At 40.2% G+C, this 22,471-nt stretch overlaps 2 protein-coding genes across 8 annotated transcripts in view; one reads left to right on the plus strand and one right to left on the minus strand.

Moving 5' to 3' along the window:
* Positions 1 to 22,471, plus strand: part of RASSF6 (Ras association domain family member 6) — a 92,429-nt gene that overhangs the window by 30,632 nt on the left and 39,326 nt on the right. For 2 of the 7 annotated variants that reach the window (XM_035554109.2, XM_035554145.2), the window contains exon 1: positions 18,906 to 19,115. The exons of 1 other annotated variant lie outside the window; for it this stretch is intronic. The gene's annotated coding sequence lies outside the window, so the exon portion shown is untranslated. Of the gene's footprint in view, positions 1 to 18,714; positions 19,314 to 22,471 lie in introns of those variants that run through there. 4 more of the 7 variants (XM_035554136.2, XM_035554098.2, XM_035554119.2 and 1 more) reach the window with 4 other exon arrangements.
* LOC118251676 (interleukin-8-like) lies at positions 10,378 to 13,519 on the minus strand. Its single transcript, XM_035554086.2, has 4 exons — positions 13,363 to 13,519; positions 12,789 to 12,924; positions 11,897 to 11,980; positions 10,378 to 11,174 (listed from the first exon to the last, which is right to left on the minus strand). Exons 1-4 carry the CDS (start codon positions 13,424 to 13,426, stop codon positions 11,144 to 11,146), a joined length of 315 nt encoding a protein of 104 aa, XP_035409979.1. The 5' UTR covers positions 13,427 to 13,519; the 3' UTR covers positions 10,378 to 11,143.

The following is a 22,471-nucleotide window of genomic DNA, read 5'->3' on the forward strand; positions in this document are numbered from 1 at the left end:
TGTTTTTTGTTTATGTTTCATTTAAATTAACAGTGTGGTTTAACTGGGATCACATTGTAGATGTCAAACTTCTAGCCAGCTTACTTTGAACAAGGTTTGGCTGATTCTTTTCTTTTGGGATCTCTTTCTGTATTTCTGTCTCTCTACATATGCATGCATACACACACAGGGTAATTAAAATCCGATTAGGAATCCTATTTTCTTTGTAACTATTTACAGCTTTATTATCTAATTATGGCATGCGCTGAAGCGTCATTAATATTTGAGGCAAAAAAAAGAAAAATCCCCTTTGAATCCCCTAGTATTATCACTGACTTCTTGCCCTCCTTAGCACTAGACTAAGCTATTTCCTGAGTGTGGCAGTAACAGAACCGCAAAAAATCCCCACGACAAAAGTGAAGCCAAGAGCCTGCTCCACCTATATGATTAACCCTGCCCCTGAGCTAAGAGTAAGTATCAGTTTAAAAGAGCAGGATATTTGTAATGAAATAGAAGTCCACTATGTTTTCTGATAGCTAAAGCATCGCCTCTACCTACACTTTTTCTCTGATATGACACAGTTTCACCAGGACTATGTAAGGAGATGTAATAGTGGCATAAAAAGGTTGAGACATGAGATCAAGCCCAAAGGCTAGGCACTCCTAACCTGTGTTCCTGGGAGTGCCACGCTTCACTCAAGTTCTCCCTGGAACCCTTCAACACTTTGCCCAGTATCTGATCCCAGCCCCTGCCTGTGGGAACTCCAAGCCCATTATCTGATTTTGGCAGCATGTTTTCCCGCCACCATCCAGATGACTTGTGCAAATGGAATTGCCTTCCCTGTTGAAGGGTAACGTCATTAACGGAGCTGATACTGCCGCGAGCAGAGACCTTCCATGCTTAACCATGTTAAAAGCATGCTGCTGTAACGAAGAAAGCAAAAGTTATGCAATAATCCAGTTGCTGAAAGACTGCTGAAAAGGGAAGCAAATACTTCCCTTGCTTGTGCTTTAAGGCAGGGTATAGGATGTGTTCTCCGTGCTACAGGATGGAAGACACTATTTCTTCTTTTTCATGACTCATTGCATTGTGTAATGAAAACACAAGCCAAAAGGGATTTTTTTGGGATCTTGGCTGGTATCATTTAGAGTCTTCATATGTAGCAAAGGACACCCAAACACAAGGGACACGGTGGAGGGGATTCAGGCGTATTCTGGTGACCAAGACCATCACGAGGGGGTGGGAGAGAGGTGGGCTCCAGTACCTTGCTGTTTTGAGTTGCCACAGTCCCAGGTGAATGCTTTAACCTCTGCATTCATAAAGTTATGGTCTCCAATAAAACTAGGAATCTGTCTTTTTTAGACAAATTCAAAACTCTCACTTGAAAAGTTGCAAATGCCAGACCCCAAAGGCACAGCAGCCAAAGGTTTCCCTGGAATGAGAGCTCAACCAATGCAAGGTGAGCTCTACCAACTACTGTTTCCTGTGTGCCCTCTCTACCAGCCTACTCCCTTTTTTCTCCAAGAGAAAAAATCTCAGTCTTCTGAAGTCACCTCCTTTTTCCTGCCAATGGCTTAGCACTTGCTTGTCATTCCACTTGAACTGTGGAGTGCGGAAGGGACAAATACTGGGGGTTGGGAAATAATCATTTCTGCTGCTGAAAAACTGGGCACGTTGTGCAAACTCTTGTGGAAGTTAACGGTGAGGCAACATGTCAGGAACAGATATGTAGAGAGCTGACTGTCTGCTGAGCATCTGTTTTTTGACTTGTTGTGCGAGGAAGTGATGACAAGGAAAAAGAAGAACTTAGGTCAACTGTGGTTTTTGTTTTTTTGTTGTTAGCTTTTTTCCACTTAGGTGTCTAAATACAGATGATTATGTACCCAGATCACCACACGCATTGGACTTTCCTAAATCCCTCTGAAATCATAAAATAGCAGGACAGCTTTTTAATTGATTTGCCTTTTAATTTGTACATTTAGAAATACAATAATAAAAGTATGTATTTAAGTGTCTGTTACAGCTCTGCTTGCAAACAGTCAATTCTTTATTGTAGTTGTCATTTAAGAGATTGTTGTGGGCTAAATGCAATATTTCATTTGATCCAATTCAATATGAAGTCACTGACTATTAAATATCTAGTAATACTAGTAAATGATACATTAGTGTCATAATATTAACACACAATATTAACCAATCTTCATAATTAAATATATATTTGATCTACTTGATATTAACAGAAGAGATTATAAGTCCTACTAGAGAATTCATAGGGACAAGCAGCTAAAGTTTTAACTGCTAGATGAAGGCTACATTTATTCCTTTAGTTGCATTTCCCTTTCATGACTGTGGCAGGAAGCATTTTCTTCCTGTCCAGCAGACTGTGGAAGTAAGATATGGAAGCAATGGGAAGAAACATATGAGATGTTTGAGGAAGTTGTCCTGGGAATTTCTGATTAAATTAGAAGTGGTTAGTAGACTATTTACATCGTGCATTCACCTCTGGTTCTTCAAAGGTCACTTGCTGTTAATTTACTGGCTGCTTAAGCTACAGCCAGTGTAGCTTTGCAGATATCAGCATGAATGCTTCCTGGCAGTGCGGTCGGAGCAGCTCACTTTAGCCCGAGCCTCGCCAAACAGCTTGCAGACAGGTCGGAGTGTTTGGCTTCGTCACGCTGTAGCCACACAGCCCTTTGTCCTCCATCTCGCTGCATGTCAGCATCTTCCGATCTATAAGTGGAAACTAGAGCACAAATATCACTTCAGAAATAACAGGTAATTTAGTATCACTAATTTTAGCTTCTTCCTTCCAAAAGCCATTAGTTCATAGTCATTAGGCTACCCTGAGGCTGACAGCAGCTTAGAAGTGCTGATGAGACATCACGAAGCATCTCACAGAACATAGTTTGGTTGCTAGTTTTCTGGCAGTAGCAGAGAATCCATGCCTCTCCATTCCTTGCCAGGAGTGCTGGAGGTACACCCAACCTACTCCATGAGTCTCCTTATGTCTTTCAGTAGTTCTTCATAGTTGATCTTGGTCTTTCCTACCCTTCAATTAGTGGCATGAGAATACCACAGCTCATGGAGAATTACCTTCCCAGACCACTTGTAGCTATACAAACCCAAACAGGACCCCACACAAACTGGTGTAGTAATCTCCAAGCCATGTCCCTTCATCACAAAGAACTGACCTTCCAAATTTTGTCCTTCATTTCTGTGTAACCATCTGTTAACTACCCCATCCAAGACTTCTTAGCCCTGATGTCTTATCTCTAATGCTTGTTGAGGGCTGTGAAACCCTTTTAGGAAGACAGTTGGGCTAGACCTAGGGGAACTTCCATATCCGTAAGCTAGTTGTCATCTTCCAACAACTCGAAGAGGTGCATGAAAGACAATTTCCTTCAACAAAACTTTGTAGACTTGTCCTCAGTATGTTTATTCATGTTTTAGTTATATGTTTACCAATTTTATCCTTTATACTTCTACTTTCAGTAGGGCCATGTAAAGCTAACTCATTTCCTCTTGTTTATTCTTGTCCTTACAACACTGAAAAACTCTTGTTAAGCTTGAATTGCTGTCTATTGCAGATATAGTTTTAGAGATACAACAAATGAAATAAGTGGAATTAGCAAGTCTCAGAAAAAAAGGTAGTAACATACAAGGAATTCTGTTGTGACATTCTATGATTCTCCTGAAAAACTCATTCATTTTGCATCCTTAAAAAATTCCATGACATTTTTCCTGGACTTCTGTTAGACTGATGAGTCTATAGTCTCTGTCCCTGTAATTATAGGAAGTATAAAGTGAACTGAAAGATTCATTTAAAAAAAAAATCACCAGCTACAAGGAAAGCAACGGGTAAGAATTCATGCTCATTTTTACAAGTCAATAATGAGCAATTTTTACTGCAAAAAACAATTGAAATATGTGCAAATTGTGTTTACACAAGTACTGCTCCAATAAAATCTACTCCCATATGTGTGTCCAAACTGAGTGAAATAGGGACCTGCCTGCCCCCACTTACACCTGTAAGAGGTAGTTAACTTAAAAATGCCACCTATAGATTTATATATCCCAAAAGAGGAAATGAATCTGATTTTTGTAAGTGTCAAAACACAAGAATTGAGGCATCTTTTAACAGACATTTAGGTGCATCATAAATACGGCCTATTGCCTGGCTTAATGCACAGGGACTATATCAGAGCTACAGGAAGCTATTTTAATCCCGTCACTGATCCTCAGGCATTTAAAAACATTGATTTTGAGACAATTGTTGGAAAGAATTAACAGCGCCTGAAGAGGGTGAATATATTTCATTTAGATTTAAATCTGCTTTTTTAAAATAGCTTTTAACCGAAGCTGTTCTAGTAAAGAAAACAACTTAGTTGGCTCAAATCGCCTTTGTGGTGAGCCAGACCCAGGGAGCAGTGGCTTCCAGACATGCTCGTCATCACCTTTCAGCATAGCTCTGCCAAGAAACAAACAATGCAGTTCAGGCAAGGTGGATCTCTCCAGCTCTCCCAACATGATCAAATTTATTCTTGGCTATTTGGCAATGAACTGTCTGGAGGACTTGGTACAAACTTCTGTTTGTTAAAGTTCTTGGATATTTTCCAACTAGCAGTCGGAGAAAAATGGAAAAGTAGTTTTCCTATACTTTTTCTATACTAATGTTGTTTGTTTTTTTTTTTTTAAATAATGAATTATGTCTCTATATAAGCTTACGATGCAAGTTTTTTTTTAAGCATTAGCGGGATTTTTTTTATTGGGTTTCTCATCTCTATCTGGTCATAGTTAAACACATCTTTCAGGAACTTCTTCACCTTGGCAAAGTGTTCATTTATTTATTTTAATGAAATTTGGCTTGAATTATCAATTACTGGTGAGGACGACACAAAATACTGCAGAGAGGGTACAATCACTCATGTACTGTTTGCTGGTGAAATTGTAATGAAAACCATATAACCCGAAAGTCCCCTTCTGTTCATGTGTATGCATTGATTCAATTAATGCAAATAGTTCTTGATGTCAACTTATAGGAAGCTCATCATGTCTTTGACTTGGTACTCACGTGAATTTTTCAATTTAAATTCCATGCAAAACAAAGTGCTCAGTAAGCAATTTTCAGCATAAGGAACAACATGGGCCACTTCCAACTTTTGCCACGTGGTTAGAGACCAGGTTAGAGGAAATAGTTCGAATTCCCATCAACAGGATCAAGACTTTGTCTTTTATTCTTCATCATCAGATTTGTTAATCATGCCATCAACGTGTTATGGGGATCTAATTTTCTCCTCTGCCATTGGTCTTAATTAGAATATTAGCATAAAGAAACTCTTACAATGTTTTCTGACATGGCTTATACCACTGTTTGGAAATTAGTTCATTACTTTCCATTGAAAACCTTTTACGTTATACTTACCATCTAGGAGGCTTTGCAGGGGATGTAAAATTCCACTCCAAGTAAGTAAGTAGGGTGCGAAACACCAAGTCATTTCCTCTTATAGAGAGCAGGGTGCTGTTGGGCAAAGCTACTTATATGATTTCCACCTTTTTGCAGTGAGGTCCTCTTCAGCTTAGTTTCACATGCTGAATTGCCTTGGGAGGGATCAAATTGGAATGACTGCTCATGCACGAGCACTGGAAGCCATTTTCCTCTGTTTTTGCCAGGGCCTTACCTGTAAATATATAAGTAAATAAGAACTGCGTCTACTTAAATGAACCATCTCATTCTTTGATCTTACGAAGCAAACAGTATTTTTTCCCATCACCCCTGTTCATGTTATTTATAGGCACGCTGATTTGCTCAGGACTTGCAGATAACAAAATTTACATGTGTCTGCACAACAGCAGCAGTGACATTTCAGAGCTGTTGGGAGGCAGATTCATTTAACACTGATCATGCACCTCTCTAATTATAAATACTTATGTTTTCATAGGTGCAGGATCTGGCCAGGCACAAACGCATTAAGTTACAGCACTTGAACAAACTGGATGAACATCATTAAGTATGCCCACATTTTCTTTACTATGTTTTGCCATAATCATCTACCCATTGTTTATTCTCTTCTGCAGAATGCATGAATCTTACATCAAGGAAGCACCTTCATTATCCTGCCAACCAAGAATAAAAGCACAAATAGGAGAAAGTTGTTCAGAAAAGACATGCATGGACATGTTTAGAAAAAAAGGATTAGAAAAAAAGATCTTTTTTTTAAAAAAAGATTTGATTAAGACAATCAAACATGGCTTAAAATCTAGGGTTTGACATACTTAAAACATGACATACAAATAGCTAGTTTCCTGGCAGAGGCATATTCCACCCCAGCCCACCCCCAGCATCTATGCAGATAGAAATGATACTTTTTGCTGCTGGAAGAAAATTTATTATTTATTATCCATTACTACTCACAAGTTTTCTTCTTGACAGACTTCCTGCTGCACTTCTATTTCCTGTCAGGCTTTTTGGAAAGGTGTGCTCCCACCAGCCTAAGTGGTTAACACATGCTGTGGGTTCTGTACATGCAGGCTTCCTAATACCCAAGAGCATCACAAAATAAATCCAGATTTCTGTGCCATCTGCTCAGTAGCACTTCGAAATTCAATAACTTACTTCTGCTGCTGTATGTTAATTATTTTTGTTACATTTTGATTATTATCTACCTCATTCTGTTTGCACTTCATGAAATGTTAGTTTTAATCAGCAAGATTGCATTTGCATCTGGATATCCCTGTCCCCCTCCCCCCCCCCAACCCAAAATAAAGTGGCTTCTGCCTCTCTCTGAATCTGGGATTTCTGTTGAGCTCTCTGCATTGAGTTTAAATGCCTTGCACGAAAACTTGCACCCAACATAGTTACTGGGAGATTTCATCCTAAATGTTGTGAATTATCTCTAGATATAGCTCTAGTGTAGTTATTTAGCCAGTGTATTATGAAGGCAAGACATAACGAGTTCCTATCGTTATGTGAAAGGACTTCAGCTATCATTTTCAGCTGGACTAAAGAGATTTAGACACTTTGTTCTGAAAAGCTTCTCTATGCATTGAGCAGGAAAAGATGAGCAGCTTAAAATGACTGAAGAATTACCACCTAAGGCACTTAAACTCTTACAAAAATGTCATTTGTTCTGAGTATGAAAGAAAGATTTATCTGACACTAAGAGTTGTAATAACACCTGATTCAAATAAGCACTTAGCAAGTCACCTGTTTTTCTAACACCACACAGGTAGTATAATAATAGGTGTTTAAAGAAGAAGAAAACACATCAGAAGTGAAATCTCTTGAGTATTGACTGCGTATTGTTTGCTCACTGGGATATTGATATGCTTTTTTTTTTTTTGGGGTGGGGGGAGCAAGGAGGAAATGGTGGTCTAGAGGAAAGTAACCAGATAAAAACTGATCTGATAAAATATATCATCCATCTGAAATAAATTTCATTAGTTTTCTAAAATTAATAAACAACTTGGGTTTTGGAAAAGAAGGCACTGACTATATGAAAAACCTGATACTGTGTGGAGAGCAGCTTATAGTTTATCCTGGACATACATAGCACCTAGCTTTTGCTCACTGAGGAGTAGGACAACACTTGAGATATATTAGCTCAGATCATTAACTACTTCACATGAACCTAGCTCAGGTAAGTCAACATGTGATGCTCCAATTGTAGTGGGGACATATCACTTCACTTAGCCTGCTCTATTTATGAGGTGCGCTTGTAAACACCCCCAGCTATTTATAATGTAGTGATGAGGAGAGAATCACTTCAGCTAGACCTGATGGTCAAATGGCATACCAGGCTGGCAAAGCATACCCTGCATTCTGGAGTTGGTATGTAAAGCTGTTTGGTTTCCAGAGTCCCACATCACAACAGCAAAATGTAGACCAGTTAGCTAACTCTGGTTTTGATGACTCCACAGGAGTAAAGAACAGGCTGGAAAAAGGACTGTTCCCAGACCAGGTCTGATGATCGGCATCGCCATCTTGAGGGAGCACCAGTCACTTGCTATATCACTCAACTTACCAAGGTCAACGTAATGAGTTTAAAATAACTTAAAAAATATACTGTATCTTGACAACGTAACCTTTTCTTTACCTCCTGTGGTTATTATTTCTTCTCCCTTTATGTAGTGGTCAGTTATAGAAATTGTGATCAGCCAGAGAAAAGACATTCTTGATAGAATTATTCTCTAAACTCCTAGACTAGAATGATGATTTAAGACAGAGAACAGCAGTGGACACCTGCTCCTTAAAGGTCAGGGGAAAAAAAAGGGACACCACATCCACCAGGGCAGAATACACAACAGTCAGGGCTCATCCCACACCACCCGAGCAGGACAAGCAGAATCCACCCAAAGATGACATCCAAACTCAATGAGGAATTAAGCTCAACAGCCATGTTCCTGATGATGAGACAGGTCCAAGATCAGGTCTGCAAGTCAATCCACAGGTCAGGAACAGGATGTACTTAAGAGGCTGCTACAGAGGCCCATGGTGGCAATGCAGACACAAGACCAAGCCAAAAGTCCTTAAGTCATTGTCTGGATCAGTAGGGTTCATGGTTAGGACCAAGCACAACAATAACTAAGCTGAAGAGCAATGCTTGTGCAATACAGCTAGGAAAAAAAGCAAACAGCCCATGCTAAGCTTAAATGAGGCTCCTGGGCCTATGGGCAGGTGAATAGTTAGAGGCCCCAGGTGAGGCTGATCAAGGCCATTAGGGTTTAACAGTGCCTGCTGGGGCACTCCCTGCTCAAAGGTATTTCACTTGATCTGATGGTAGCTGATTACAGACAGTGAGATAGCCTTGTACTGTAAAGTCATTTTAATTCACAGTCCTGATAAGCAGTTTACCCTGATAACACTCTAACAAGATGTCTATGTGCCATCTGTATCTGAAGAAGACCTGAACGTTCAGATGTTTAGCAAAAGCCCAGCCTATGTTTTAGGTGGATGCAGGCTATAGTAACCAGAGGAAAAATAAGTGAAATTTAGTAGGATGGAAAGTGGCTGAGCATTATGCACACACTAGAATTTGTTATCAGGACAGTTCTGTGTCCTAACCACATACCAGCTTGAAATTGACTCTGCATATTGTTATGTTTCTAAGAAAGGTATCTTGTGATTACTTGCTGAACAGAAATTCAATATTTTATCATTTCTAGCCAGCCTCTGACTCACTTTTCACCTATGGATAAAGAAGAGATATGGTTAAGCTTCTATGTAGATAGCCTGCCCGTGCTCCTGGGCATAAGCAATTGCTGACATTTTGGACAGAAGCACTGATGAGAAGAGACGTTCCTTGCCATGACTCAGCTGCTGGTAACGTGACTGGAATTTGACTGGTGATAGAGCTTGTGCGCTTACTGTAAATATTTGTGGAGCAGTAAAATGGGTGCCAAACCTTTAGGATACATGCATGCTATTATGGGTGTGCATATAAAGTCTTTCTTCTGCACTGCTGCCACTTTTTGGCTAGTATTTCAGACATGCTTGCCTCCAAATTGGAGATCTGACGGAAGCCAGCTTGTAAAGATCCTTCAGAAGCCAGGAGTCTTACTGTTGTAAGATGAGTCTGAACAAAACCTGGTCCCATGAGAAATTTTCTCCTCTTTATATCCTGAGGATGAAGTCTAGCAGTCTTTGTAGTGCACAGGGACAGGAGCAGAGATAGGGATGAAGACAAAGCGTGGTTGGGATTGTTGCACAAGAGCTTGCTCAAACAGCAACAGAAATTCCCTTTTTATCTCCTTGCACCATAAGCAAACATACACTGTTTGTGCAGAATATGGAGTGGCTCCTTGTTGGAAAAGACCAGAGAAAAATCAAAATCAAAACATTTGCTCAACTTTCCCACTTTCTCAAGTGCTCACTGCTGGTATTACAGCCATTTCTGTGTAAATCACTGTGTTACAGAAAGTGGCTGCCCAACTGGAGCGCGTTCCTCAGGATTGCTCCTGATGTAGTCCTCCCTCCTCACTGGAATTTGGGAGGGTGCTCACAGACTTCCTTAAAGTTTATCAGGTATCCCTGATAACTGTAGGTTAATGAGAAACCTTGTTTTGTGCCAGATCTGCAGCTGACATGCTGTCTGAGCACCACCACTGCTGTGACCCTGGAATTTCTTTGACTCATCACTGTTCGTTCTTTAGTTTCTGTCTGTGGCTTTTAGCACGCAGGCCTCTGAAAACACGAAGATGGCTTTAATATTTCTTCCTACTGGAAATCATCTGCGCTCACTGGAAGCAAGCATTTGCTGTTTTAATCAGCTGTCCCCACAACTCAGCTACCATTCACCCTTGTAAGAACCCTTTAAGTGATACACAGTGAAAGTAGACGCATCCTCTTTGTCAGTTCTGTATTTAAATAAGGAAATTAATAACACACAATATTGAAATAAAAACATTTCAACAAGCATTTATTAGGTACATAAACTTCAGTATTTTCCATAAAAAAATAAATAATGAAAGCATGAAGACCAACTACATTCTCATGCCAAAATATAAATTAAGTAATTACTTATAGAAACAATATTAAAAGTCTAACATAATTCAAATAAATAAATAAGGTGCTTTTTTCTAACTGAAATATGTCTTTAAAATAGATGCTTATAGCTTCACAGCAATAATTCACAATAAATAATACCTTGAAAATGATGGCACAAAATGGTACCTCAGAATTGTAGCTTTTTAATTTTGAAAGTCCCCTCCCCCTCCTTATGGTCAGCAGCCCACTGCAAGTGGCAGTGACCTAGGCACAGTTGTTGCTCCCTGTCAGTGCATTCCTAGAGAAAAGGAGCTGTTGGTCAGCTCCTAAACGATTAGCGAAAAGGGAAGATGTCCTTTAGAGAAGGTTCTGATGAGAGTGAACTGCACTGGTCCAGCTGTGGCTAGTAAAAATGACTCCAGAATCATCTCCATCACTTTTCACAAGCTGTTTTTTCTGCCTGCTTTTTCTGGTTTCAGTGGTTTCTCTCCTGTCTGAGACCTCTTTAAAAGACTTAGAGTACTGTTGTCAACTAACTACACAATCAGGGAATCCCTACTCTCTAGATGCTGATAAAAATGTGAACGTAGGAGGCAGGAAGAAATGAGCTGCCAGAAGCTGTGCGGTGGCATCTCCCATTTTTGCCTTCCTGGAGGAGGTAAGACAGTTTTGTTCTTTGCTTTAGGACACGTTCTCAGGCTTGGTGTTTGCCCTAGAAAGAAATAAAATGGAAAAGGAGAAAATTAAATGTAGTCCATGGAACAAGTATCATAGAATCACACAATGATAGAATGGTTTGGGCTGGAAGGGACCTTAAGGACCATCTAATTCCAACCCCCCTGCCATGGGCAGGGACACCTCCCACCAGACTGGGTACCCCTTGCTGGAATCACATGAAGTCAGCCACTAAGGGTTTGTGCTTCTGTGTCTAAGTCCCTTAAAAGCTGTTATATAAGATGCTAAGGGACGTTGGTCTGTAGTCACCTTTTCACAAGTATTCAGTAACTCCATGGGCTTCCATATTTTGATGCTTCACTTAATACCTTTTGGGACTGATTTTCCCCCACTTATCTAAATGCCATTAGTTCTGAAAAAGTATTGGTGCTTTCTACCATTGCAAGCAAAAGAAAACCAGTCAGTTAATGCCTGAATTTCCAGAGGACTGAGCTCTTGAGCTTAGTTTTTCAATATGTTTGTGCCTTATGAGAGATGTAGCTAATATCTGCGTGGGTGGCATGTCACTGCAAGGAACTGAACCTAACACCATACTTAAACCACAAAGCAATCACAATATTTGTCCCAGTTAGTGAACTGAAATGGTAGCAACTGTCTGAAGAGACAGAGTTTTTGAACTATTTATGCAGTGAATGTTTGCTAGCTTATTTAAAATACTGCTTTTCAATAAACTGTGCTCATTGAGAACAAATGACTCACTTGTCCAAAATTGCCTTGATGATCAGCTTTACCCAGGGAGCAGTTGGGTCCAGGCACACTTCTCTGCCGTCTTTCAGAGTAGCTCTGCAAAACAGAGAAAAAAGGAAGGGAAAAGGTCTATTTAGTGAATTCCAAGGCAATTTCTCTTTCCTCTTGTAACATCAGAGTTTTCTAGATATACACTGACATGCACGATCTCCTTTAAACCATATCATTTGAGGCTGTAGTCTAATACATAGTCGTTTATTTTTTATACTGGTTCTTATCATCTCACATCTCTTTATTTGAATGCATCAAATTATTACATAGACTCACTGTTTTCAAAATTGCTTCTTTTTTCACATTGCCTCATTTGTATTTGTGATGTTGTTTAACTGAGGAGCTGAATCTTTCCATCTTGGTTTAGAAACTGAACTGGGTAGTCCATAGGAATTTTGTCACAGTAAGATTTCTGGAATTGTGACTGCATTATATGACTTCTGTGCTAATGGTGTTTTTTTCATTGACTTTAGTAGAGGTACGACCATATTTTTGACCTAGCCATTAAAATTTATATTTTGATAATTTGCTCACTACAGCTCAACGGCTTTAATTCTCTTTTCTTATGCTGGTGAAATTCTGAGGTTTAGAAATTTATTTGCTTGTTTGATGGCTGCAGGTTTAAGTTAAAATACTGCAAAGAGTGTTTATGAAGCAGAGATTTGCAGAACTAAGATGCAACACATGACACATAGTAGAACATTCGTAGGAGCATCACGCATTGCTCTCTTGGATTCTGAGTAGCCACGCCTGCTGGCTTGTTACATCTTTCACAGAACCCTTACATCACCCTTAATGTAAAATCTGTTTCCTTCTTGTTAAGTAACAGGGAGGATTTTACATAAGCACTTACATGACTTCGACATTCTTGCAGTGAGGTCCGCTGGGGGTGAGGTTCACGTTCTGGATAAACTTGGGGTGGATGAACTTGGAGTGGGTGTCTATGCACTGGCACCGGAGTTCAATCCCTGAACGGGCCAGGGCCATACCTGTAAGACAAGAAGAAAAAAAGAGGTATTGTATGGACTGTTTCACTATTTATGCAGGAAACACAACATATTCTTTTTGCTTAGAGTATTAGAAATAATTCTCTTTAGGAGCCTGAGGACTTGAAAAATTTGCTTTCACCCATTCTTCTAAGCTGCTTAAGCTTTTAGCTATCCAAAAACTGCTGTTACAGCAACCAGTGGTATAAGGAAATGGAAAATGATAATGACTGAGCACCGGCAGTTTTAACACTGGGCTTTTATTTGGCTTATCTCTGCACCTGGCTACATCAGATTATACGTGGAGTTACACCTTGTATCTGAGAACATGATCTAGCTCCACACAGAGTTATTCTCTGCACTTTTAAGACACAAAATATCTCCCTTACCGGCATTCACACTAGCAATTACTTATGAGAGTGTTGGGAAGGATTTCTTTACCTTCGGTTCCGATCACTGAGATCAGGAGAAGAGCCATGCCAGCAGCCACAACCTTGCCCATCATGATGAGAGAGTGTTTCTCCCTGGTGTCACCGGCGTCTGGTCGTGTGGTGAGGTGAGGAGAGCTCCTATAGCCCTGAGGGTGGCCAATGTCTGTGCTCTGGTACCTGCCCTGGTTATATACTGCCCTGGCCCCCCCGTGTCCTCCAGCGTCATGTGTGGGTCATACACATGGAAACTCCTGAACCTGTAAGATGCTGTTGTAGAATGAGTCACAGTGGCACGGGTAAACCCCCTTCCCTCAATGACCACAAAATTGCTTTTCATCAACAGAAAACACTTTGCTAATTAAAACAAGATAAAACATAGAGTATGTACAAAATAGCCCTTTACTTAGCTTTGTGTAATCAGTATATTTTGTGTAATACTCATTTTCTTGTGATTGTTTTCTTCTGTACCTGCATACTTTTGCTGTTATTATTGTGTTACTTGTTGTGACTTTCCCTTCTAGAGGAGGACATTTGATCTGTGACTCTGTACCTGTGTGTCTATGGGCTTTGTGTATGTGTGTTTTAAATACTATCATTATTAGAAGAAATGATGGAACCAGAGACTACTGTTTTTTAGAAATGCTGGGTACTAGAACTGGATTTTAATGAGCTCTCCTACTGATATGCAATTACATTTTTAAAAAAATATTTTCTGAGATTACTTATGGTACTTTTGAATACATTAATACCTAGCATCACTGAAATAAGCAACAAAATACAGAATGACTTTGGAGGGCTACTGAGAATGTTGAATTTTGAATTTGGGCAGAGGAAAATTCCAAAAGCTGCTGTGGTATTCTGGTTCTGGCATTAATTGAGGTATTTTTGTAAATTCAAATTTGGTCCTGCAAAGAAAAGAGTTCTTCTATTATGATAAAACTAAAGAAAAACTGGTAATGGGATCATGAAAGAGGATTATTCAGATAAAGTCAGATATGTACAACCATTTTTATTAACAATAGAAAATAACACTTAAATACAAGCATGAGATTTTTGTTTTTTAAAGGATTAAGGAATCTTTTTATTGTTTTTCTGTCAGTTAAAGGAGACAATCAAAAGAACAAAACATAGGACCAAATATGAATGAATATGTTTCTTGTTCTCTGACTCATGAAGGACACAGAGATTTATGTATGCCAGGTTGAATTCCACTTAATATTACCATAAGTATCAGCATCTGTAGTTGTACAAAGCTATATAAATAGAGGATGGGTTCTGATTAATAGCCAAATAAGATGTGTAGACATGGAATTAAGCACCTGTTTTTCCCGTAAACTTTTATCTTGCAGTGAACGTAGCTGGATTAGGTAATGTGAGCATCTAAGCACTTAATAACAGCCTTTCTTTGTGAAACCAGAAGTCTGCCTGACGAGTATCCTCTCTTCAACTGTGGCTATCAGCAGGTGTCTGGGAACATGTAAGAAAAGGTCAGGTGTGTTTGAGACTTATCCCTAGTACTGTCCCATGCTGTGCCTGGTTTCATTTGATGGGAAAACAGGAGTTAGGAATTGATCCTTATTGTTCATTTCCATCTTCTTCTTAATTCTATAGACCTCTATCACATCTCCTCCAGATGATCTCGATACAAATTGTTGTCCTGTTGGGTTGCTCATTCCCTTATCTGGACTTTTTCACCCCCCAACACACAATTTCCATGAGCAGCAAACAGTCTACAGAAATGTAAACTCAGGTATCAATGGAAATGTCTTCTGGCCTACACACAGAGAGAACATGGAAGTAAGAATGACATTGCCTGTGGCGTGCAGACCTTGTCCAAAGAAACCCAAGAAACTATTCTTTGTCTTTAATTTCATTAAAGTTTTTCATTAACTCAGAGATAAATTTATTGCTTCTGTACTGCGTATGGAATGAAGGTGATATCCTTTGTGCTCTTTGTGTAAAGCTTACTGCCTGTTGTGTTTTAAGGAAACAGTATTTCTGCTTTCTTGATTTAGATAGACAATTTGTTTGTGGCTATTGTACCTCATTACTAGTCAAACACAAAGAAAGAGCTTAGATGCCTTACATCTGATGCAATGACTACAGGTCAACAAGTTTGATATGAAGCAACGAGAGCAACTGAGCAGAGAGTTCTGGAGCCTGTGTTTTGACTTGCAATTTAAAAATCTTCTTTTAAAAAGTTTTAAAAGTTTAAAAGTTTAAAAAAATTATCTTTTAAAAGACAGAAAAGCAAGAAGTAGTGAGCAGAGACTCACCCTTCAAAAACCCACAACCAACAAATGTAAAATTTCTTTTGTGGTTACAGAGAGAAGTCAGAAAAGATGAACCATAAATGAAAACATCACATGTTTTATTGTAAACTTTCATGATTTGGGTGCAAGAGAGGAGTTGCTGTTTAAATTGATTTACAAGCTTCTAGTCTGGGAGATGGGAGGCAGGTAATGACATGAACTAAAAGCTACTGAATTTTTAAAGCATACAGTCTCTGACCGAAAAGAATACTTCCTAAGCCTTAAATATGACTATCATAAACAACATATGGCAGCCTCCAGCTGCAGAACCGTTTTTGTTATCATAAGTTTTATCATTTATTGGTGATAAGGTTTCTGAGAAATGATGGACTTGTCAGCAATATGACACCCCTGAATACTGGCTAGAGACTATCTAATATCCTGCATCTGACTTTTGACATTGATGTGTGGTACAGAAGTCCCTGCCCAAGTCACATCGCAAACTGGCACACGTTAGAGTATTTTGAATCAATCTGTAGGTGCTACTGGAGGCCTAAAATTAGCTAATTCTGCTAGTGGAGGCTTTCTCATCAGTTTTGCTATGACACAGCAAAAGGCAGGAAAGCACTTGAGTGAAAAAAATGGAGTTTCTCAGATTATTTTCTGTGTGCTTCTCCCCAGCTTACCCCGACTGGTGAGTGACCTGGAACTTTACATTTCCTTATGTTCCTGTGAGCAGTGGGGGATTTTTTTCCCCTGGGGTTCCTCTAGCACTGCTTTGACCTCATCTCCCCCAGTGGTTCCTCACTGGTGTCTTTACAAATCCTGCCTCTAGGTCTGCAATTTTAGATCCAAACATTTAAAAGATCATTTAGAAACAGCTGAATAAGTGAGTCAGTGAATGTGACAATTTCTGTTCTTCCTTAAAAGAATATTAGGTTCAGCAAGAAAACGTAGCCCTGCTTGAGCTGTAGATTTCCTTCAGGGAAATTCTTCCCTGTGTTTTCTTGTACTTCTGTGATCCTGTATGCAAAACCTATGCATACTTTTGATCTGCAAAGGGAAAATGTCTCATCTTTGTCTGGCAGTCCGCATCTTTTGTGTCATCTGTAGTTTCTCTGGGCTGTAAGACAGTCTCTGCTGTGAACTTTACCTGGGGCAACTTGACTGACTTGAGAGGGCCAAACAGAGAATTTACTTATAGTTACCTATACCATAGGGATATGTCTTTCCCCCCTAACCATGTCTTAATTAGGTAGTGACAAAAACAAACAAACAACAAGAAGATTTTAAGTTTGCCAGCTGTCCCACTGAATGATTTTCACATGAAAAATGTGGACTAAATGCAACCAAGAGATACACATTTGGTACCTATCTTCCCAATAAGCTTCAGCAGTGTCTGGATCAGCCCTCTGCCAAAATACTCTTTCTCTTTTGTTTAGGTAATATGCAATTCTGAAAGATTAACGCATTTGGATGAGTCCTCCTTCTCAGAAAAGGCTTACTGAAATTTGTGTGGCTGTCTGTGCCCCTCTTCCTGAAGCTGTTTATGCTTGATATTTAACACCATTAACACAAACAGAAATTGCATTCATTTGTTTCTAGAAGTGCTGGGCATGGAGTGAAGTGCGTTTCCTAAATCAGTCCTCGACTGGGCATGTGTCACAAAGGTCACTGTGCAAGTGATTTAACAAATGAGCATCAATGCATGAAGTTGCACTAAGCCTTTTGAGAACAAGTATGAGAGCACAAGCTCTGCTGTCCCACAGCACCACTTCCTCACCACGCAGGAGGCGACCATCCCTGTTCCTGGATTTTCCACGCAGTCTGGTGATTCTTGCTGCAGAGAAGTACAGTTGCAACACCTATGTTGGTGAATCGTTTTTTCCACCTATGCTGATGATGAAAGCTCTGTTTTGGAGGCAGGAGAAGAGCTTTTGAGTTTTGTCTCAAGAGAACCTAGCACGTGGATCTCCTTGCAGCACAAGCAAGTGCTCCAGCAATAGATGCCTATCTAACACATCTAAACCCATCACTGTCACTTCTTGCTCTGCAAATAAAAATCATCTTCTTTGCTCTCTCTCTCCCTCTCCTGCAGTTTCTGCTAGCTGGCTTAGTTTCCCTTTTTGCTCATCTTGCTAGCTGTTCTGGATCCTAGTCCAATGCATTTATTACTCCACCCTTGCAGCTTGGCTTCAAAAATTCATTGGTGACAACGTCAAGCATTACTTCAGCAAAGTCCCTGAGCCTCAGTCAGAGCTTTTATTGTTGACTCAGAACTTTATTCACAGTTCTCAGTAGTCCAAAGGAATCCAAAATTGCAGTCCTTCCTTTCTGTGCCCTATGACCTATTCACAATACAATCAAAAGCCATTAAAGGGTCGGTTTTGATGGAAAATATCTGTCTTTGTATATTCCTGGGGTTTCCCCGTGTATGTAGTAACTGCATAGGAAATGAAGTCATCTCCAGAAAGGGAAGTAGTATTGAAAAAAAAAAAGTAAAAAATAAAAAAATGGATAGGATGCTGCCTGAAGAGTGATCAAGCTATTCATGCTACTCACAGCTAATTTTTCAAAACAAAAGTGATCACCATGCTTTAGTTACATTACTAAAAAATAAACATTTCAGTAGCATTACTCAGGGGCTTTCCAGAATTTCAGTCAGTATCATCATATGTTGTCTTTCCTATTAAATAAATACCTTTTTTCATTAATCGCCTTAAGTAACTGAAAACCAATCACAATACACGAACCAAAGTGTTTTTCAAACAAATATTTTAATGAGTGTGACAAAGCCAAGACTTCCAGACTAAGCAGAAACAGTAGTTAAGAGTAAAGAAAGAGACCATAAAATATGTATGAGTACCACTTGCTCTTGTTCTCACACAAATTCACTCACTTCCTGGCCTCCCCTTTGAAAGTTTCTATCACCTGTGCTATTGGCAAAACTAGTATCTGTTTTCTAGGCAGCCCTGATCTACTTGAGGGAGGAGAATAAAATGATGGTAGTTTTCCTGAAGTTATTTTCAAGCCTACTGCCAGTTAAAATTGCAAAGCAAAGCAGAATCAACAACCTCATCCTAGCTGGGTATTGCAATTCTAACCATCTGCCTACTGGTGTAAATCAGGAGTAAGTGAAAATCAACAGAGTCACGCTTCTGCATCAGATCAGATTACAAAAAGAGCAAGGTCCTGAGCTCAGATGCAGTGGGATGATGTGAAGCATGACAGCTACCAGGAGACAGAAGAGGGTGCGTTGGCCTCACATTCCTGTGTGAATCATCATGGCATTTTTTCTTTCCAAAGTTTCAGCTGCATGGAGGAAAAATCAGTTTGAACAAGAGAGACAGAGCTTACGTATATTCTTCCTGCCTGCACCAGAGCAAGGGGTGAAAACAGAGGAACGTGGAGAGGAAGGGGACTGCAGTCTGCATTTTATCCATGAGGGCCCATCCCCACTGTGTGGGAAGCTAGGTGGCTCTTCGTGGGACTGATCTTCATTAAGCAGACTGTATGTATACATCATGTGAAACCAAGACAGAGTTTTTAGCTCCTTAAACAAAGACCTTTAGCACTGGAGCTGAGGGAAAATGCTCCTGACCAAGAGCCAAACTGGAGGCTAAATTGGAACAAATGCATCCTACGGAAACTGCTCCTGGTGCAGCCCTGCTGGTAGGACACTGCAGAAACCTTAGCTGACTCCAGGCAGGTAACTTCTGAGGAATAGATTCTGCTGGTTTATTTACAGGTTCTGCTTAAATATTTGCCTTACTGGGTGCGTGGCATCCGTTTAGGCAGATTAACAATTTGTATTTGTTCTGCTCTATGGTATGTTGATTTTCAGTATTTGCTGTGGAAGAGGCTGGTTTCCCCTATTAATATTTAAAAATAAGGATTTGCACTGCAGTTGCACTTGGGTATTCCAATGGCTTCTGCATTTGTTACAGACACTGGGCAGGAGTCAGGAAAGTCAGCAGAGATGGGAACAGACCCCGACTGCTGTCTCTTCCCACCCAGCCCTGCTCTTCAAGAAAAAAGAACAAAGGCATTTGCTTTTTTAGATTACTAAGACAGTGCTGGAAGGTTATGTTTTTCAGGGGAACCAAACTCATTTTTCTTGCCACTGGCTTTACTTCTTCTTTTCTTCATCTTATGTCATAATTTTATTCCTATATCAAATTGATTATTCTGACTTCTTGGCAACTCCTGCTGTAGAGATTCTTTTAACTCCCACGGATCAACATTTTTACTGCCTATTGCCTCAAAATCAACAATGGGTGAGTAACAGTTGAGTATTCCTAATGGCAGACCAAAGATGTGAAACAAGATAGAAACAATACATTCAGCAGCAGGTTGAACGAATGCTTTAGTTATGACCTGTTTTACCTTCTCCCACTGCTCATAGACATATAATAGCAGACCAGAACTTCTGCGAAGGCAGGAGTTTGTGAATTTGCACCTTGATTTTTGCACAAGTAGCTCCCTAGTTTTTTTAAAGCCCAGTGATAAGAAGACAGAATTTGTGGGTTTTAACCCCTGTAGTTTGCCTGCTTTTGGAAAAGTAACTCCTTTTGCATGTAAAACGTCTCAGATTTTGTGGAGCTGACATTAAAAAGACCATTGTTCAGCAGTATAAATATATGTCTAACCACCCTGGATTAGTTATGCTCTGAATCATATCTCCTCACATCCTATGATTCTTGTGCATTTGCAATTCACCCTGGTGCTCTGGGGAAAGTGATGAAGCTATTCTTTAACTCTTCGAAATAAAGTGACAATTGAAAGTAGTCATTTTGTAATCTGATCAAAACACCTCCAACGCAGATCACTTTTAACCTGAGGCAGATCCTGCCTCTGTATGACTGGTGAAGTATGACTGCGGGTCTGATGTTTTCCAGACCACCATCAACCAAGATCTGACTTAGCCTGTATGGTCACAGTTACAATTGCTAGTGGTTTTATGCCTTTTTCATTTACTAAATTGCATCCTGAGCTTCTGAAAGCCCTCTCCCTCTGCCGTTCTCCCTCTGCCCTCTCTTTCACAGAATCACAGAATCACAGAATCGTCTAGGTTGGAAGAGACCTCCAAGATCCCCTAGTCCAACCTCTGACCCAACACTAACAAGTCCTCCACTAAACCATATCACTAAGTTTAACATCTAAACGTCTCTTAAAGACCTCCAGGGATGGTGACTCAACCACTTCCCTGGGCAGCCCATTCCAATACCTAACAACCCTTTCAGTAAAGAAGTTCTTCCTAATACACAACCTAAACCTCCCCTGGCACAACTTGAGGCCATTCCCCCTTGCCCTGTCAACAGGCACGTGGGAAAATAGACCAACCCCTACCTCGCTACAGCCTCCTTTAAGGTACCTGTAGAGAGCGATAAGGTTGCCCCTGAGCCTCCTCTTTTCCAGGCTGAACAATCCCAGCTCCCTCAGCTGCTCCTCGTGAGACTTGTTCTCCAGACCCCTCACCAGCTTCGTTGCCCTTCTCTGGACTCTCTCGAGCACCTCCATGTCCTTCTTGTAGTGAGGGGCCCAAAACTGAACACAGTACTCGAGGTGCAGCCTCACCAGAGCCGAGTACAAATTTCATACTGTTCTTCAGTGTTTGTCCTTCTGGTCTTGGATTCTTGGATGTGCAGCTGTGCACAGGAATCCACAGAGCAACAGTGCTTCGCCACTGAAGTAGCAGTCAAGTTCCAAGAACCTCCTTGCGATATGCAGAAATCAGGGCATCCTCTGGGTAGGAAAAGACCTACGACATCGTCAAGCCCAACCTTTAACTGCAACAGTATAAGCAAACAGCCCTTCGCAAAAGATGGCTATAGCTGTTCTTGCTGACAGAATCCAGCTTCCAGTCATGGCTGTTAATGAACAAGTTCTTTGAATAAAAGTCTTCTTTGCCTATTTGTTTTAGGGAAAATATTTGTCACTGGAATTCAATGCAAGGTGTAAAAATTACTCTTACGTACCATCGTTTCTCTTACTTCTAGCCCAGACCTAATTTAGTGTCATATAAATTAACGTAACTAGAACACAAGAATCGACCCATTTGCAATTTATCTTAAACTGTGTGTTGACATGGACCATTAGTGGTGTGTTCCAGACCTGAACCAGGAAAAATGTCTGAATCTTAAATGTGGATCAAGGACGTAAATATGCAGCCAGGGGTTCGATTTGGTCAGCACTTTCCTGGAGGTCTGCTAATACCTGTTCATTAAGTCCTACCTGTTGAGATATCCAGTCCCAGTACAGTTAACCAGGAAACAATTATGAGTGTAAGGCATGCACTAGAAATAGTCACTGCTGAAGGTTTTACCACCCACACAAAACCCTACACCTTCCCCATTCTTCTGAAGCGCAATAATCGCTGGAGAGTCTGGATCCTGTTAAGAGTCATTATAAATTTGATTCCAGCATCTCATTTATCATTTCGTTTCTCAAGCAGTATGCGTGACCGCTCACTGGCTGACAGTCTTTATAAGGTTCATCCTGCTAATCACATGAATTCTTCAGAAAACATTTCCCTGGATTCTGCAAAATCTCCGTGATTTCTGCAATTTTGGCAGACAAAACTTCCTTGGGTAGAATGATGATCTCAGGCAGGTTCTCACAGACTGTCAGAGAGTAAATGAGAAATTCAAGAGATCTTAGGGCCCCATCTTCCTGGCTAGCCTTCATGTTTGCATCTACTTTTTGGCTTTGGTGAGATTTTAAAGGTTCTCTCCCAGATACACGAGAGCAATCTCATGTATTCTGGTTTTACTGTTCTGGTCAAGGCATTTGGCTGAGATCTGTTACACTGAAACCACTATAAATTTGCCAGTCTTTAAGGACTTCGGACACTTTGAGACAAATTTT

The sequence above is a fragment of the Cygnus atratus genome, chromosome 4 (genome assembly GCF_013377495.2).
Source record: "Cygnus atratus isolate AKBS03 ecotype Queensland, Australia chromosome 4, CAtr_DNAZoo_HiC_assembly, whole genome shotgun sequence".
NCBI lineage: Eukaryota > Metazoa > Chordata > Aves > Anseriformes > Anatidae > Cygnus > Cygnus atratus.